The sequence below is a fragment of the Geotrypetes seraphini genome, chromosome 3 (genome assembly GCF_902459505.1).
Source record: "Geotrypetes seraphini chromosome 3, aGeoSer1.1, whole genome shotgun sequence".
Classification (NCBI taxonomy): Eukaryota; Metazoa; Chordata; class Amphibia; order Gymnophiona; family Dermophiidae; genus Geotrypetes; species Geotrypetes seraphini.
The window spans coordinates 273267453-273286080 of record NC_047086.1 but is presented as its reverse complement, the minus strand read 5'-3'; the positions used below and the strand labels follow the sequence as shown (position 1 = coordinate 273286080).

Here is an 18628-nt window from a genome sequence, read left to right as displayed (position 1 = left end):
TCCAGTATCTCTTTCCCCTCCCTCCACACCATCCCTTGTGTCCAACTTCTCTCCCTTTCTGTTCCTTCCCTCCCTAAATCCACCATCTCTCACCCACTCCTCTGTTTTTTGACCCATTATTTCTCCCCCCCCCAAAGTCCGGCATATTCACATCTCTTTGAACCCCCCTTCCCTCCCTCCCTCTGTGTATTTCTACAGCAGGGCCTTGAAGGCTTGCACATTGCCCCCTGAAGGCCTGCCCCTGGCCCCTCCCCTGGAAGACCTGCATATTCCTCCCTGCCCTCCCACATCCTTTGACCTAATTCCTGCAGGGAGCAGCCTGCATTGAAGATCGCTGGTACTTTAGCAATCCTTGTAGGTTGCCATAGGCCTTAGGAGCTGTCTTTCCTCTGCCCCAATCCTGCCTCTGACTCAGAGGAGGGGCAGGACCACGGCAGAGGGAAGACAGCTCCTGAGGCCAATGGCAACCTGCAAGAATTGCTAAAAGTACCGGGAGGCCAGGGAGAAAGCCGGATGTCACCCAGCAGCAGCTGCTCGGCCGACGGCTACAGCAAGATGTTGTGGACCAACAGGGCCAAGCCCAAACTCACCATGGAGAGCAAGCTGCCCTGCGCTGACTATATTAACGTATCCTCGGCCAGCGGCTCCATGACCAGCACCCCTCCCGATTGCTACCTAAACCGACTCCCTTCCCCGCTCCTTCAAGCATGTCCACTGCCAGAAGGACGAGAGCGCGTTACGCCCCTCTGCTGCCTGCTCTGCGCCGAGGACTCCTCTTCCTCCTCCACCAGCAGCGGCAGCCTGGAGAGCGGCGGGGACTGAATGAACTGACTTTTGGTTGGCCGGCGTTCTTCAAGAGGCGGGCCAGTCAGGAGGGGGAAAAAAAACAGAAGGGAAGGGAACCCGGCTCTGCGATCGACTGAGGTTGCCTGAGTAATCGACCAGTCGATCGCGATCGACGCATTGGGCATCCCTGGCCTAGATTATATAGACCTAAACAGGGCAAAAGTAAATGTATGGGAAATGAATAGCTGATAATGCAGAGTGTATCTTGAAAACATAAGCCGATAGTAGCTCAAAGACAAGCCGATCTAAATTATTGTACAAATGAGCTTCTATTAAAACCAAAGAATAAAACCACAGCACTCGGGAAAGTAAAAAAGGGAGAGTAAAATGGACTTACCAAAAAGGTCTCTGCACTGATGAGATAAACTTGTACACAGAATAAATGTGAACACGCGACAGTGGGGCTATGATATTTGATCCGTTGAAAGAGGTGCCAAAAGAGTGTCGGCAATGGATTGAATGCACACTGATAGGGGAGGGGCATCGGGTTGTTAAAAAATGCTGCTGTAATAAATAAATGAAAATACTGGTGAAAAACTAAATAAAAACCCAAAACCATAATAAAATGACGAACCTGACTGCAAGTGGTAGTGAAAGTAGCATAAGGCACCCGTAGTACTGTTAGTGCCAGAGCTGCTTAGAATAAAGAACCATTCTGTACATGAGAAGAAAAAAGAAAGAATGAGGTGATAAGATGTAAAGTGCTGGCCTCTCAGTGCACCATTTGATAAAACTAAGGAGCGATGTTCTAGAGCAGGGGTGCCCACACTTTTTGAGCTTGCGAGCTACTTTTAAAATGACCAAGTCAAAATGATCTACCAACAATAAATTTTAAAAAAAAAACCCCACAAAGCACACTGTACGCAGAGAAAATGTTAATAATCATTCCTATTCCGGGGTTTTCTCAAAGAGGTCAAAGCAGATGACTCTGTGCACTGTCACCTCACTAACAACCATACAAAAATAAACAAATATACCCCCTTCCTTTTTACTAAACCACGATAGCAGTTTTTGGCGCAGGGAGCTGCGCTAAATGCCCAGGGCTGCTCTTGACGCTCATAGGCTCCCTGCGCTAAAAGCCGCTATTGCGGTTTAGTAAAAGGGGACCATAGACAGCAGATATAAATTCAGTCACATTTTTTTTTTTTATAATTCTTTATTCATTTTTAAACTTTCAACAAGTGTACAATATAAGTAATACATAGATTTACTAACATCACTTGATAAATCTATCAAGATCATAACAAAGGTATATATATCTAAACCCTTCTTCCCCCCTCCCTTTCCATACAATTATTTAATTGAATCAATCTTTGTCATATTTCTTTTTTTACATTTTTATTTATTTTTTTTTCATTTATATAAACCCTCCCCTTTCCCTTCCAATCATAAATAATGTTAATAAAATGGTGTTTATTCATTACAAAACAATGTCAATGGCCCCCATATTTCATTAAACCTTTTATAATTTCCATTTTGTATTGCTATTGAACGTTCCATTCTATATATGTGACATAGTGAATTCCACCAGAAATTAAAATTAAGTTTTGTGTGATCTTTCCAATTTGTAGTAATATGTTGCATGGCAACTCAATAAAAGTTTGTTATTACTTGCCGATATCTGACTCTTTTTCCTCATAGATATGCCAAATATCACAGTATCATAAGTTAATGCTACAGGATTATCTAATAAAGAATTTATTTGATCCCAGATCGAATTCCAAAAGGCTAATATATAGGGACAGAAAAATAAAAGATGATCCAAAGTCCCTACTTCAAGCTTACAATGCCAGCATCTATTAGACATTGAACTATTTAATTTTTGTAATCTAACAGGGGTCCAAAATGCTCTATGCAAAAGAAAAAACCAAGTTTGTCTCATAGATGCTGACAGTGTACATCTTATTCTCCAAGACCAAATTTGTGGCCATTGAGATGCCAAAATTTGATGATTAATCTCAATGCTCCAAATATCCCTAAGACCATTTTTAGGTTTTTTATTAACCAATTCACTAATAACTTTATACCACTGTGCGGCCTGGTGACCCAGAAAATCTGCCTGGAAGCATAAAAATTCCATGCTGTATTGAAAATTTAAAGTTTTCCATTCAGGGAACCCTGCCTGAATGGCCTGCTTCAATTGCAACCATTTATAAAATTGTGATTTATTCAGTCCAAATTTATTTTGCAATTGTGTAAACTCAAGCATTTTTCCATTTGAAATAACATCATTTATCCCAGGACAAGCAGGCAGGTATTCTCACTAGTGGGTGATGTCATCAGACAGAGCCCCGGTACGGACGTCTCACAAGCACGTGTTGCTTGTAGAAACTTAAAGTTTCTAGATGCCCGCACCGCGCATGCGCCGGTGCCTTCCTACCCGGAGATCCGGGCGTGTCTCCTCAGTTCTTTCTTTTCCGCGGAGCTGAGAAGTTCAACTTCATCATGCGCTAGCTGAATTCAGTTAAATTTGCCTTCCTTGTCCGCGTTTTCGCTTTCTTTTAATTACAGTTAACAGTTCTTTTCTTTTTCAGTAAAAAAAAAAAAAAGAAGATTATTTCCTCCGGCGGGTCGAACGGGCCGGCCACGTGGCTCAGGCCCACTGGCTTCGACCTCGCGGCGGAGATTTTCCGGCCTATGTCCCGGCCAATCACCGGGTTTAAAAAGTGCAGCAAGTGCCAACGCGCGATTTCACTCACGGACCCTCACTGGCGCTGTTTGCAGTGTTTGGGCCCTGACCACATCCCGAAATCGTGCAGGCCTTGCTCTACCCTTACGGCACGCTCATTCAAGCGGCGTTGCCTATTGTGGGAATCGATGTTCAAGATGGACGCAGCTAAGGATCCCTCAGCCTCCACTTCATCTGATACCTCCCCGGTTCGGGCGAAACCGGCATCGACCCCTCCTGCATCGAGTGTGGTGAAACCGGCATCGCTCACCCCGACACCATCCACGAGCTCGACGTCGGTGCCTGCCCCGGTCTCCTCGGTTCAGGTACCTCTTCCTTCCACAGTGCCACCAATGGTCATCAAAGTGCCGAAAGCTACTAAGCAGAAGCACTCGGCCTCGAAGGAGCGCGATGTCCGTGCAGGAGGACCCCCTTTCGGTGCGGATCCCTCCTTATCGGCTTCGCTACGGTCCGTGCTGGAAGCTCAATTCGTTGAGCTCATGCAGACCATCGGACCCGGGCTCATCGCTGCCATACAGGGTGACCTCCCGGTACCGGTCCAAAGGGGCGGTCCGCCCCCTCCCCCTCCCCACACCGTTCGACCTCGACAACCGACGAGGACGAACGGGGGAGGGCGGCGATGCCCACGCGGCAAGACTCGCTTACCGATATGCCGCCATTAGAACCCATTACGCCTCCGCGCCAACATGGGACCAGACCTCCGATCGATACTCGAAGCCCTGGGCATAGTCAGGAAGAGTTCTTCCGCACTCCTTACCAGACTTGGGTAGCATCGCAAGAACCCGCATCGCAAACCCAGTTGCGATCCACCGCTTCCAGCCCTATCCACTTGGGGGGCCTCGGGAGACCATGCGATGCACAGACGATCCCGATCCCCGTCCCGCCACCGAGACGGGCACCGATCGAGACACTCATCCTGGCACTCCTCACGCCATTTCGGAGGTGTCACCGCAGAAAAAACTGCAACGTAGGGGATACTCCTCATCAGAGGTGTCCCCTCCGGGGGGCCCGGAGTACGAGGAGACACCGGTGCCCGATTCTCCTTGTCACTCCCCGATGTCCACGGACCTGGAGGCCTCCTCCTCCTCCAGCCCGTCCCACAGACCGACGCTGGCGGAACAATTGTCCTTCTCATCATTCCTCCGACAAATGGCGGATGATCTGGATGTGACCCTTGACACGGGCTCCCGATACTCCAAAGAGTATCTGGACACCATGCATTTACCTAACCCTCCAACGGAGTCGCTTCGGCTCCCCTTGCATAAATTACTGGACCAGACCTTCATGCAGTGCTTCGAAACATCGTATTCCATACCGGCGATCCCCAGCAAACTCGATGCTCGATACCGCATCGTGCACCATAAAGGGTTCGAGGGCCCTCAACTCTCCCACCAATCCCTACTGGTCGAGTCCTCCCTTAAACGCTCTCATCCCTCCCAGGTCTACGCCTCTGTACCGCCGGGCCGAGAGGGGAGAACGATGGACAAATTTGGTAGAAAATTCTACCAAAACTCCATGATGGCGTCACGGGTGCTAAACTACAATTTCTTTTTCTCTTCCTATCTGGAGTTCTTCTTGCCGGTGCTCCGCAAGTTCACTCCGTTCATAGACAACCAAGCTCGATTCGAGTTCGAGGAAGTGGTAGCCTCCCTCTCCCAATTACGCCTCCAGCTGATGCAATCCTCCTTCGATGCATTCGAACTCTCGGCACGCGCCGCCGCAAGCGCGGTAGCTATGCGTCGCCTGGCATGGCTCCGTACAATCGATATGGATCCCAACCTACAGGACAGACTCGCCAACGTACCATGTGCTGGAGCTGACCTGTTCGATGAGTCTATCGAAACTGTTACCAAGAAGCTGTCGGATCATGAAAAATCCTTCCAATCCATCCTGCGGCCCAAACCCAAGCCTCAACAGTCTCGACCTTCCAGGCCACCCCTGATTTACCAGCGGCGTTACATGCCCAGACAAACGCCCGCTGCGAGACAGCCTGCGAAGAGACAACCTCCCCAGAAGTCTCAGCAAAAACCTCAGCCACCGGCTGTACCTAAGGCTCCCCAGCCCCTTTTGACGCCCCTCCCGGGAGCATAACCTCGGCCTCTCCCATAGGGGGCCGCCTCCATCTTTTTTACCATCGATGGGAGGCCATAACCACGGACCTATGGGTCCTCACCATCATAAGAGAAGGATACTCTCTTCAATTCCACCGGGTCCCCCCGGACCATCCTCCAAGAGAGTATCCTTCAAGCTCGACGCAGACTGCCCTTTTCTTCAGGAAGTCCAAACCTTACTTCAGCTTCGGGCTGTCGAGCCAGTCCCGTCAGACCAATTGAATCGAGGGTTTTACTCCCGGTACTTCCTCGTCCCGAAGAAAACGGGCGACCTGCGACCCATTTTAGACCTTCGGGCCCTCAACAAGTTCCTGGTCAAAGAGAAGTTTCGCATGTTGACTTTGGCTTCTCTATACCCCCTCCTCGAGCAGAACGACTGGTTATGCTCCCTGGATCTCAAGGAGGCCTACACTCACATCCCCATTCACCCGGCCTCCCGAAAGTTCCTCAGATTTCGGGTGGGAAATCTGCACCTACAGTATCAAGTGCTACCATTCGGCCTATCTTCGTCCCCCAGAGTCTTCACAAAGTGCCTGGTGGTAGTGGCCGCAGCACTCCGGGACAGGGGTCTACAGGTGTTCCCATACCTCGACGACTGGCTCATCAAGGCCCCGTCAGCCCCAGAGGTCACTTCGGCGGCCTTGGCTACAACCTACTTCCTCCAGAATTTGGGCTTCGAGATCAACTTCTCCAAGTCTCATCTACAACCCACCCAGTCCCTCCCCTTCATCGGAGCGGTCCTGGACACCACCCGACTCCGAGCATTCCTGCCTCTACAACGCATGGAGTCTCTTCTTCATCTCTGCCAGTCGGTGTCTACTCGCCAAACCCTACCGGCGAGACAACTGATGGTGCTCCTGGGCCATATGGCCTCCACAGTACATGTGACACCCCTTTGCCAGACTCCACCTCAGGATCCCCCAGTGGACCCTGGCATCACAGTGGAATCAGACGTCCGATCCACTATCCAAACGCATCTTAGTCACACCATGCTCTTCGGCAGTCTCTACTTTGGTGGATGACCTCTTCGAATCTATCCAGAGGTTTGCTGATGCACTCTCCCCCCCCATCAGAAAGTTCTCACAACCGATTCGTCGAATTATGCATGGGGGGCCCACCTGGAGGGTCTCCGCACCCAAGGATTCTGGACCAGTGCGGAAAGACTACACCAAATCAATCTACTGGAACTCAGAGCCATCTTCAATGCGCTCCAAGCTTTCCAACACCTACTCCACGACATGGTAATCCTCATTCGCACAGACAATCAGGCCGCCATGTATTATATCAACAAAGCAAGGAGGCACGGGCTCGGCCCTCCTTTGCCAGGAAGCTCTACGAGTCTGGGACTGGGCGGTGCGCCACAACGCCCTACTCAGAGCAGTATACATCCAAGGGGAGAACAACGTCTTAGCAGACAAACTAAGCCGTCTGCTACAACCGCACGAATGGACTCTCCATTCCAGACCCCTTCACCAAATCTTCACGCAATGGGGGACGCCTCAGATAGACCTCTTTGCGGCTCCCCACAACTCCAAACTGCCTCAGTTTTGCTCCAGGATCTACACTCCTCATCGCCTCGAGGCAGATGCTTTTCTACTGAACTGGGGGAAACGATTTCTATATGCGTTCCCACCATTCCCGCTGATCCAGAAGACCCTGGTCAGAGCAGAAACTCGAACGGGCCACCATGATTCTAATAGCTACCTCGGTGGCCCAGACAACCTTGGTTCTCCCTCCTACTTCAACTCAGCAGCAGGGAACCAGTACCACTTCCAGTGTTTCCTTCACTACTTACTCAACATCAAGGATCACTACTCATCCCAACCTGCAGTCTCTCCACCTGACAGCTGGTTCCTCTCAACGTAACCCCTCACCAATTCTCACAAGAAGTGAGGGAGGTCTTGGAAGCTTCCAGGAAGCCCGCCACTCGACAATGCTACTCCCAGAAATGGACCAGATTCTCCTCATGGTGTGTTTCTAAGTCAAAGGAACCTCAGCGAGCTTCCTTATCCTCCGTGCTGGACTATCTCCTACACCTATCTCAATCTGGGCTCAAGTCCACATCCATACGAGTCCACCTAGAGCGCTATTGCGGCGTTCCACCAGCCCCTACAAGGGAAACCCCTCTCGGCCCATCCGGTGGTCGCCAGATTTATGAAAGGACTCTTCCATGTTAACCCTCCTCTCAAACCACCCCCAGTAGTTTGGGACCTCAATGTAGTCCTTTCCCATCTCATGAAGCCCCCGTTTGAACCACTCAACAGGGCCCCCTCTTAAGTATCTCACCTGGAAAGTGCTTTTCCTTGTAGCCCTTACGGTCCGCTCGCAGAGTCAGCGAACTCCAGGCATTGATGGCGGATCCACCATTCACAGTATTCCATCATGACAAGGTGGTCCTCCGCACTCACCCGAAATTCCTGCCTAAGGTGGTCTCCCGAATTTCATCTCAACAATCATTGTACTTCCAGTATTCTTCCCTAAGCCTCATTCTCACCACGGAGAATCGGCCCTTCACACTCTAGACTGTAAACGTGCCTTGGCTTTCTACCTGGATCGCACCAAGCCACACAGAACCACTCCTCAACTTTTTGTCTCCTTCGATCCTAACAAGTTGGGAAGACCCGTATCAAAGCGCACCATCTCTAATTGGGATGGCGGCTTGTATCTCTTTCTGCTATGCCCAGGCTGGATTATCACTTCCTTGTAAGGTCACAGCCCATAAGGTCAGAGCATGGCAGCCTCAGTAGCATTCCTCAGATCAACACCAATCGAGGAAATTTGCAAGGCTGCCACCTGGTCCTCGGTTCACACATTCACCTCACATTATTGTCTGGATACCCTCTCCAGACGGGATGGACAGTTTGGCCAAACAGCTATTGAAAAATTTATTCTCTTAAGTCGCCAACTCCCCCTCCATCCCACTGAGGTTAGCTTGGAGGTCACCCACTAGTGAGAATACCTGCCTGCTTGTCCTGGGATAAAGCAATGTTACTTACCGTAACAGTAGTTATCCAGGGACAGCAGGCAGCTATTCTCACGTCCCACCCACCTCCCCTGGGTTGGCTTCTCAGGCTAGCTACCTGAACTGAGGAGACACGCCCGGATCTCCGGGTAGGAAGGCACCGGCGCATGCGCGGTGCGGGCATCTAGAAACTTTAAGTTTCTACAAGCAACACGTGCTTGTGAGACGTCCGTACCGGGGCTCTGTCTGATGACATCACCCACTAGTGAGAATAGCTGCCTGCTGTCCCTGGATAACAACTGTTACGGTAAGTAACATTGCTTTAAAGTTCGTATTCCTGCATTTAACCAATGCCTCCAGACAATCTTAGTTCCGCCAATCTGAATCTTGGAGTTTAGCTATATAGATTGATTTGTCGATTTACTAATAGGAATTTCAGTTAAATTACTTACATATCTTAGAGTTTTCCATGTATCTAATAAAAGTTTATTTTCTTTATACAATCTGGGCATCTTGATACTGAGAATGTGACAAAGATGTAAAGGAGACAGGAGTCGCCATTCCAAGTATAACCAATCTGGAGTGTATTCAATGAGATCTGGGAGGACCCAATACATACCTTGACGTAAAATATAGGCCTGATGATACCTATAGAAATTTGGGAAATTTACCCCACCCTCCTTAATTGATTTCTGTAAAGATACCAAAGCAATTCTAGGTGTTTTGCCAAGCCAAACAAACTTAATAATTATTGCATTCAATTTTTTTATAAAAAGAGTTCTGAAAAAATACCGGAATCATACACATTTGATAGCAAACCACAGGCAATATCATCATTTTTATGGTTTGAACTCTTCCCCACCAAGATATATGTAATGGGTTCCATTGTTCACATAATTCCGAAACCTTTTTTAATAAAAGTTTTTCATTTTCTTTTACTGTATCTTCTATTGAATTTTTAATCCAAATTCCTAAATATTTTAATCCATCCTCTTTCCATACAAAAGGAAATGAATCAAACATAGATTTTATGCAATGCACATTAAGCGAAAGAATTTCAGATTTATTCCAATTGATTTTATATCCTGAAAACATTCCAAATCTTTCAATCAATTCTAACAAACATGGTATAGTTGAACCTGGATTGCGCAAATATAATAAAATATCATCCGCACAAGCAGATAATTTGTATTCCCATTCTTTCAAGGGAATACCCTGTATCCCCTTTGTCTGATTAATAGCTATCAATAAGGGTTCTAAAACAATATCAAACAGCAAAGGAGATAATGGACATCCTTGTCTAACTCCTCTATGTAATTTAAAACTCTCAGATAAATTATTATTAATGTATAATCTTGCCATAGGGGAGCTATACAAAGTTTTAATCATTTGAACAAAACCAGGACCCACACCAAACCAATCCAAAGTCTGATACATGAATGACCATTCTACCCTATCAAAAGCTTTTTCTGCATCTAATGAAAGAGCAAAAGCTGGTTCATTCATCATTTTAGTTAAATTTAATGTATGAAATGTCAATCTTGTATTGATAGAAGAATGTTTGTTAGCAATGAAACCTGTTTGATGTACATCAATTATGTAAGGAAGAGCCTTTGCCAATCTTAATGCCAGTGTTTTAGCCATTAATTTTCCATCAACATTAATTAATGATATTGGCCTGTAATTTGAAACCATAGTGGGATCTTTATTTGGCTTTGGCAAAACAATCACCATAGATTCTGCCATAGTACTTTTAATACAACCTTTATTAAGTTGAAACTGATATAAATTTAGTAAATAGGGTAATAAAGAATTTTGAAATGTTTTATAGAATTCCACAGTAAAACCATCCCCACCTGGAGCGGATCCAACTCTAAGAGACTTCAATGCTGTTTCTAATTCTTTTAATGATATAGGTTCTTCTAAACTTCTTTTTATATGATCAGGAAGCTTTGGACCCTCAAGAAGATTTAAAAATTCCATACCTTTTTGAACTTTATCAATAGAAGACTCGGAAGAATACAACTCTTTGTAAAAAGCCAAAAATTGATTTAAAATGTTATTAGTTTGATTATGCATATTTCCTTTCTCATCTTTTATTGCACTTATTTTTATTCTTCTCTTTTTTGCTTTAAGATAATTTGCAAGTAAACTTCCTGCCTTATTAGATTTTCCATAATACAAGGTTTGCAGAGAAAACAAATCTTTCCTTGCCATTTTTGACGAAATTTCACTATATTTGCCTTTAGCCTTTAATAAAGTTTGCAAATTTTCGTGATTCCAATCATCTATTAATTTGGATTCCAGCAATTTAATTTCTTTTTCCAAATCTGAAAATTGTTTAATAAGTTGTTTTTTAATATACGCAGAATAAGAAATAATATTACCTCTTATAGTAGCTTTAAATGCATCCCATAAGATTTCCGCATTAATATCTGCTGAGGTATTTATTTGGAAAAATTCCAAAATTTTTAACTTAATTTCTTCAAGAAAAGTTGAATCTGAAACCAATGTATTATCAAACCTCCATAATGATCTATTGTATTCATTATTATCTAGTGTAAGTGTAATCCACACTCCTCCATGATTAGACAAAATAATTGGATCAATGGAAGCTTGTGTCACTTGTTGCACTATGGAATTTGATACCAATATGTAATTTAAAATGATAGATTTTGATCCTTTAGGGAGATGGATACGAGCGGAAATGAGAATGGGAAATAATACTTTGACTTTATTAAATATCTATGCCCCGAACTCGAATCAAAATGATTTTTTTATTAATATACAAAAATTAATACTCCCACTGGCTGCTTCTAATTTAATAGTAGCTGGAGATTTTAATGCTGTTATGGATCCTTTTTTGGATAAAAAACCAAGCAAAAATATAAAATCATTAGGGTTAGATAATTTGGTGAATACTTGTAATTTGAAAGATATATGGCGTATTCCTCATTTTAATGATCAGGAGTTCTCTTTTTGCTCACCAGTTCATAAATCTTTTTCAAGAATTGATTACATATTGGAATTCAGTCACATTTTGATCAGTAAATTTAAAATAAAATCATTTTTCCTACCTTTATGTCTGGTGATTTCATGAGTCTCTGGTTGCACTTTCTTCTTTTGACTGTGCATCCAAACTTTCTTCCCTTCTTTCAGCCTGTATGCTTCCTCTCCTCCTGACCTCATTCCCCTCCCCACAACTTTTTCTTCCTCTCTTCCTTCCCTTTCTTTCTCTCTTCATGCCCTCTTTCTTTCTCTCTTCATGCCCCCTTTCTTTTTTTCTGTTTCTCTTCCTGCCCTCTTACTTTCTTTCTCCTTGCCCTCCCCCAAGCCACTGCCAATGTAACTGCCGGGGAACAGGCCCCAAAGCCGCTGGCCCCCCAAGCTCTCCCTACTTCGGGCCGACAAGCATTCCTCTCCAATTCTGCCGTCGAAGAAGAAGGCTGATCGGCCCAAGATCACAATCGATTGGGGGAAATGCTGCCGGGTCCTGCCTTCGCGGAAACTGAAAGTAGGCAGGACCCAGCAGCAAGAAGAGCAAATGGAAAGCTTCACTGACCTGTCTCCCGCCTTAGCCCGTAGCGAACTTATGCTTCGGGGATCTAACATGTGCGTGCCGGTGTCCCTTCTCTTCCTCCCCGGATATAACTTCCGGTTTCGGAGGGAAGAGAAGGGAAGCCGGCACACACATGTTAGAGCCCCGGAGCATAAGTTTGCTACGGGCTAAGGTGAAATCTTTCAAGCCATTTTTTTTTAAATTTTTTTATATGAGCAGCAGCGGCGGCAGCAGAAATTTAGCTGGGGCGGTCATCTAAATTACCCGGGCGGGACTGCCCGTCTGAAAGGCCCTAGGGAGAACACTGCATCAGCAGGGTCCTGCCTTCGCGGAAACAGAAAGTAGGCAGGACTCAGCAACGAGGAAGGCCCGAGAAGCAAGTAAAAGAGCAGCATGTTGTAAGCTTCCCTCCATCGCTGACGCTATCTTCCATAGGTCAGCGACAGAGGGACGCTTACAACATGCTGCTTTTACTTGCTTCGGGCCTTCCTCGCTGCCGGGTCCTGCCTTCGCGGAAACAGAAAGTAGGCAGGACTCGGCAACGAGAAAGGCCCGAAGCAAGTAAAAATCATGCTGGCAAAAAAAAGGCAGATGTCAAACCAAAATATTTCGGTGGTGAGTCATCCCGGAAGGAGCATTGGCGCAGCAGCAGGATTCACCGGGCGGTCATTTAAATTAGCCAGGCGGAGTGCCCGGCTATAAGGCCCTGGGGAGAACACTGAAGTATCATAGTAAAACTTCCAGAGAGCTATTTCTAATTGTAAGTGGTTAGTTCTGTATTACTGAATTTCCTAACTTGTACTCTCTCATCATAACACAAATGAGAGAGAACTAATTAGGTTAGGGATGGGCAATGAGGGCCTTTATTCAGTTGGGTTTTCAGGATTTCCCCAATGAATATGCATGAGATCTATTTGCATGCACTGCCTCCCATTGTATGCAAATGGATCTCATTGCATTCATTGGAGAAATCCTGAAAACCCGACTGGATTACTGCCCTCGTTGCCCACCCCTGAATTTGGTGGTTGTAATCAGATTAAAGTAAAATTGTGTGTCTTTCAGTTTCTGGCAGAGTCAGACACTTCTCTCCTGCTGAGCTTGAACCATCCACGTCCTGCAATCAGGTGCTCAGCTATCCAGTACCTAACAGAAATCACACAGGCAGGCAAGGTGAGTGTGCCAGCCATGGAATGCTTAGAAGGGGCTCTCGGGCTTGTCAGGCCAGCCTTAAAACTAGGAGGACAGTTCCCTTTTCTAAGATTTCAGTTCTGTCAAAACTAGCCTTTGTTGGATTAAGGTCTTCATTTAGAAAAAACTGGGGATTTTATGTCTCCATGCCTCCGCCCTAAAAAAAAAAAAAAAAAAGAACACCCATTTAGCTCAGTCTTGCAGCAAAATTCTTTCATGAGGGGAGATGGCAAGCAACAGGGCTTTTCCTGGACAATCATAGGCTTTAAATTCAGCCACTAGGTGATACTGTTTGGTGGCCTCCTCCAGGGGACATAAATATTGCCTCGGTAGCATCCCCATGCCAATTCTGGGAGTGGAGGACCCATTCTGAGAATAAATTGCAGGTGCTGTGCAGTATTTGGCTCTGGGTGGGCCCCCTGCTTATATCTTTGAGGTATTTAGATATATCAGCCATATCCCAGGCCTCTCCCTCCTTTCCTCAAGGTTATAGATTATCTTAAGTCTTATTCTAAAATACTCAGGGTTTGGCTATCTTAAATAATCCTTTTTCCTCAAGTTATTTTGGAAAGCTCATGATTTACTGTATTTTTGATTGGAACAGGAGGGTTTTGATGAGTCTTTTGTTCGAGAAGCTCTTCTGGTTCGTCTCCAGGATGAGGATGTGGATGTGATTCTGTCTGCACTTGGTGCCTTAGAGGTAAGCAGGATACATGGGAGGCATCAAGCTTTAAGTGAGTGCCCAAAAAAACCTATAAAAGAACAGAGTTTAGTGGACTTTGTTACAATTTGGCCACTTCTCTCTCTTCTCCATTGCAAGAATTTAGTTTTATGCAGGTGCACAAGGAGTCTTTGGTGACACTGCAGGTGTCTTTCTTTGTTCCATAAATTCATGCCCTACAGTGATGAGCATATTTTGAAGCATGTAAGTAGGAACCACATGCCAAGGTGGGAAATGTGTCTTCCATCTTTCTTCTGAGATACCCTCAAACTCTTTCCAAACCAAATTATTGTGTACAAAGATAGAAAGAACTCACGGGGGGGGGGGGGGGGGGGTGGGGGGGGGGGGGGGGGGGCGGGGATAATGTTAAAAAGTACATCTCTGGTTAAAATAGTATTTTACGTGCAGAATTGGTGTTTTCTAAAAGTGCTCAGTTTATATGCTTACATTTACAGTATATGTATAAGTTTATCCAATCTGAGCATTTTTCCTAGGATAGGTTTTGGACATATACTTGAAGGTAGAATTCTGGATATATTTAAACACAAAATGTTCCAAGCAACCATGCTGGCAAACAGAATATTAAACTACAATTTTTATGTGAAATCTTGGATCCAAAAGATATCTCTTTATGACCATTATATTTACATAAGAACATAAGAACTGCCGCTGCTGGGTCAGACCAGTGCCCAGCAGTCCGCTAATGCGGTCGGCCCCCAGGTCAAAGACCAGTGCTCTAAATGAGTCCAGCCTCACCTGCGTAATGTTCCAGTTTAGCAGGAACTGTCCAACTTTGTCTTGAATCCCTGGAGGGTGTTTTACCCTATAACAGATTCCAGAAGAGTATTCGAGTTTTCTACCACTCCCTGGGTGAAGAAGAACTTCCTTACATTTGTACAGAATCTATCCCCTTTCAACTTTAGAGAGTGCCCTCTCATTCTTTCTACCTTGGAGAGGGTGAACAATCTGTCTTTATCTTCTAAGTCTATTCCCTTCAGTATTTTGAATGTTTTGATCATGTCCCCTCTCAGTCTCCTCGTTTCAAGGGAGAAGAGGCCCAGTTTCTCCAATCTCTCACTGTACGGCAACTCCTCCAACCCCTTAACCATTTTAGTCGCTCTTCTCTGGACCCTTTTGAGTAGTACTGTGTCCTTCTTCATGTATGGTGACCAGTGCTGGACTCAGTACTCCAGGTGAGGGCGCACCATGTCCCAGTACAGCGGCATGATAACCTTCTCCGATGTGTTCGTGATCCCCTTCTTTATCATTCCTAGCATTCTGTTCTTTCTTTCATTCTGTTCATCCCCTTCACCTTCTGTACCGGACATGTATTAGAATGTATAGAATTTGAATGTAATTGTATAAAAGAGTTTTGTTTCCCCCCCCCCCCCATTTTTTTAAAATGTTATACGCATTGAAGCATTTAATAAAACTTGAAGAATTTTCAAACTGATCCAAGATGGCCCGGTACAGACGCTCTGAGAGCAACGCTTCTGACCGCTCCACTCGTTTTTCCTTTTCTATCAATCGGCTTAATTATTACTTATCTTAGATGCCAAAGAGAAGGGGCAGGAGCGCAGCTGGCGCCCCGAGGTGCCCTCCTTCGGCAGAATCGACGAGATATTGCGTCGGTTGGAGGAGGCAGTCCCATCAATGTCGGGAGCAAGCCCGTTGAGAGCACCGGAAGGGGGCAAGATCAGGATAGGCTCTCCAGGGCTGGAGGCCACCTTAAGCCCCGACTTGAGAGCTCCACCTCCGTGTCCCCGGTCAGCCAGCTCTCCAGGGGTGGAGGAAACCCCGGAGATGGGGGAAGTACTTCCTCTTGAGGCAGCAGAGTCACAAGGGAGACTGAGGAGGCAGTACTCTCTGATTTGAGAGTAGCTGCAGAAGAAACCGGGGCAGGACAAGCAATCGGAGGTGAAAGATCCCAGCCAGTACCTAACCAGGGAAACTTATCTCCTTCTGACGGTGAGCATTTTTACACTCAGCAAAGTTTTCCAACTTTTGAAAAACAAGCACAAGTGACTTTAGATTCATTATGAGACTTGATTACAAATTTCACTAGGACTATTAGCCCCAATTTCCAATACATTGAGGGGAAATTGATTCAACACTCTAGAGCTGAAAGATTTATCAGCGGATATGACTGTTTCAAAAACCACGACTCAAAAGCTTGATCAAGAAATTTCTATGACCAAACAAGTACAGGAGTCCCTAATTAAAGACAATATCAATTTAAGAAGAAAATTAGAGACACTTGAAAATAATTCCCGGAATAATAATTTGAGATTAATTAATTTTCCTAGATTGACTTCGACTACTCCTAGGGAAATGCTTAGGAGATATTTGATAGAAATATTAGAAGTGTCAGAAGAAACTTTACCACCGTTTGTCCAAGTGTACTACTTGCCAAATAAAGAAGGGGCCCAAATGCAAGTTAAAGTATCGAATCAAGCATTATTGAATGTTTCTGAGTTGCTAGAAACCTCAGATAGAGAAACAGTTGTACCCTCCACATTGATTCTGACTGTAGCTCTCGCTATTGATAAAACATGGTTATTGAGACTTTTCTTTAAAAATAGACATAAAGAGTTCCTTGGCTGTAAAATACAAATGTTTCCTGACCTTTCTAGAGAAACTCAAAAACGACGTAGAGAATTTTTGTTACTGAAACCTGTAGTCACTTCACTGGGCACAACTTTTTACTTGAAACACCCTTGCAAGTGTATTATTTGCTACCGTTCATTTAAATATGTTTTCTTTGAACTACAACAATTAACAGCTTTTCTGGCTATGTCTCGACTGGATAAAGAGAAAACAACAGCTCCATAATTATATATCTGCCTATCTCTCAGTTTAGTCTGTATTCTATTTTTAAAAAATATTTCTTTGTTCACTCCAATGAAATCTTGGATCCACATTTTGAGGACTTGAGTTGACTTAGATGGAAGATTTTCTTGTATTTAGTTTTTTTTTTAATTGGAATGTATATGATTTATATTGGATATGGGTCATTTCCTTACTAATTCACTTTCTGTACAAGTGAATATTGATATGTCATTTGAAAAATTAATAAAAAATAATTAAAGATAATAAAACTTGAAACTTGTTCGCCCTTTTCGCCGCCGTTGCGCATTGTGCGGACAGCTTCATTGACTTGTCGATCAGAACTCCCAAGTCTCTTTCTTGGGAGGTCTCTCCAAGTACTGCCCTGGACATCCTGTATTCGTGCATGAGATTTTGTTACCAACATGCATCACTTTATACTTATCCATGTTGATCCGCATTTGCCATGTCGATGCCCATTTCTCGAGCTTGATTATGTCACGTTGCAGATCTTTGCAATCCCCCTGTGTCCCCCTCGTCATACCAATGTCCAGATCATTTATAAAGATGTTGAAGAGCCCGAGTCCAAGCACCGAGCCCTGTGACACCCGCTCTTCCAGTCCCAGTATTGTCCATTTACCCCCACTCTCTGTTTCCTATGCTCCAGCCAGTTTTTAATCCATGTGAGTATTTCACCTTTGATTCCATGGCTCGCAATTTTCCGAAGTAGTCGTTCATGTGGAACCTTGCCGAACGCCTTCTGAAAATCCAGATATACAATGTCGACTGGGTTGCCGTTGTCTATCTGCCTGTTTACTCCCTCATCACAGCATTTTCATTCGTACCATCATTTAGTCATCAATCTCCTCGAGGCAAGGAAATACATGGCTTGTTCTACATTGGATACCTTTGAGATTATCTTTTGAGCCTCTGCAGTATCCATTGCAATGCGCAGACAAGCTTGGCTGCAGATATCTGATCTAAACGCCAACGTTCAAGACCATCTTTTCTGACGTTCCCTGCATAGGAGATGATTAATTTGGAGACCACTCAAAAAATCAAACGTTATACTGACTGCATAATATAAGAACATAAGAATTGCCATTCTGGAACAGACCAAAGGTCCATCAAGTCTAGTATACTATTTCCAACAGTGGCCAGCCCAGGTCCCAAGTACAGTGGTGCCTCACACAACGAACTTAATTGGTTCCAGGGAGCAAGTTTGTTATGCGAAAAGTTCGTTATGTGAAACGCGTTTTCCCATAACAATACATGTTAAAAAAAATAATTCGTTCTGTAGCATAAAATATGCTAAGATGACATAAAAAAAGATAAATTTTTGGTTATTATTTTTATTTAGATACATCTAAAAACATACATCTCCATATCCTTTTACTTCCACTATCTTCCTATCCCATCTCTATTCCCTTTTGTCCCTCTCCCCATGATCAATCATCTCACCACCTCTCTCTGCCCTCACCCTCAGGGTTCAAGATTGCTTCCACTCTTTTTCCTGTTGTTCTCTCTGCCTGTCACCCTATGAATTTAGCATCCCTTCTGCCCTTGTCCAATATTTCCCCTTCTCTCCCTCCCCTCTCATCCCCTGCTCCAACATGTGCTTTCAGCGGCCTTCTCCCCCTTAAGCGTCTTTTCTTCTCCACTCCACCTTTCCTCCCTCCCTGCCTCCACCTTTGTGGCGCTTTTTGCACCCGACCGACAACAGAAC

General features: G+C 45.0%; 1 protein-coding gene across 1 annotated transcript in view; it reads left to right on the top strand.

The window, feature by feature from the left end:
- Positions 1-18628, top strand: part of HEATR1 (HEAT repeat containing 1) — a 693629-nt gene that overhangs the window by 242747 nt on the left and 432254 nt on the right. The window contains exons 12-13 of the mRNA XM_033935556.1: positions 13230-13337; positions 13960-14055. Coding sequence (XP_033791447.1) covers positions 13230-13337; positions 13960-14055 — 204 coding nt within the window. The remainder of the gene's footprint in view (positions 1-13229; positions 13338-13959; positions 14056-18628) is intronic.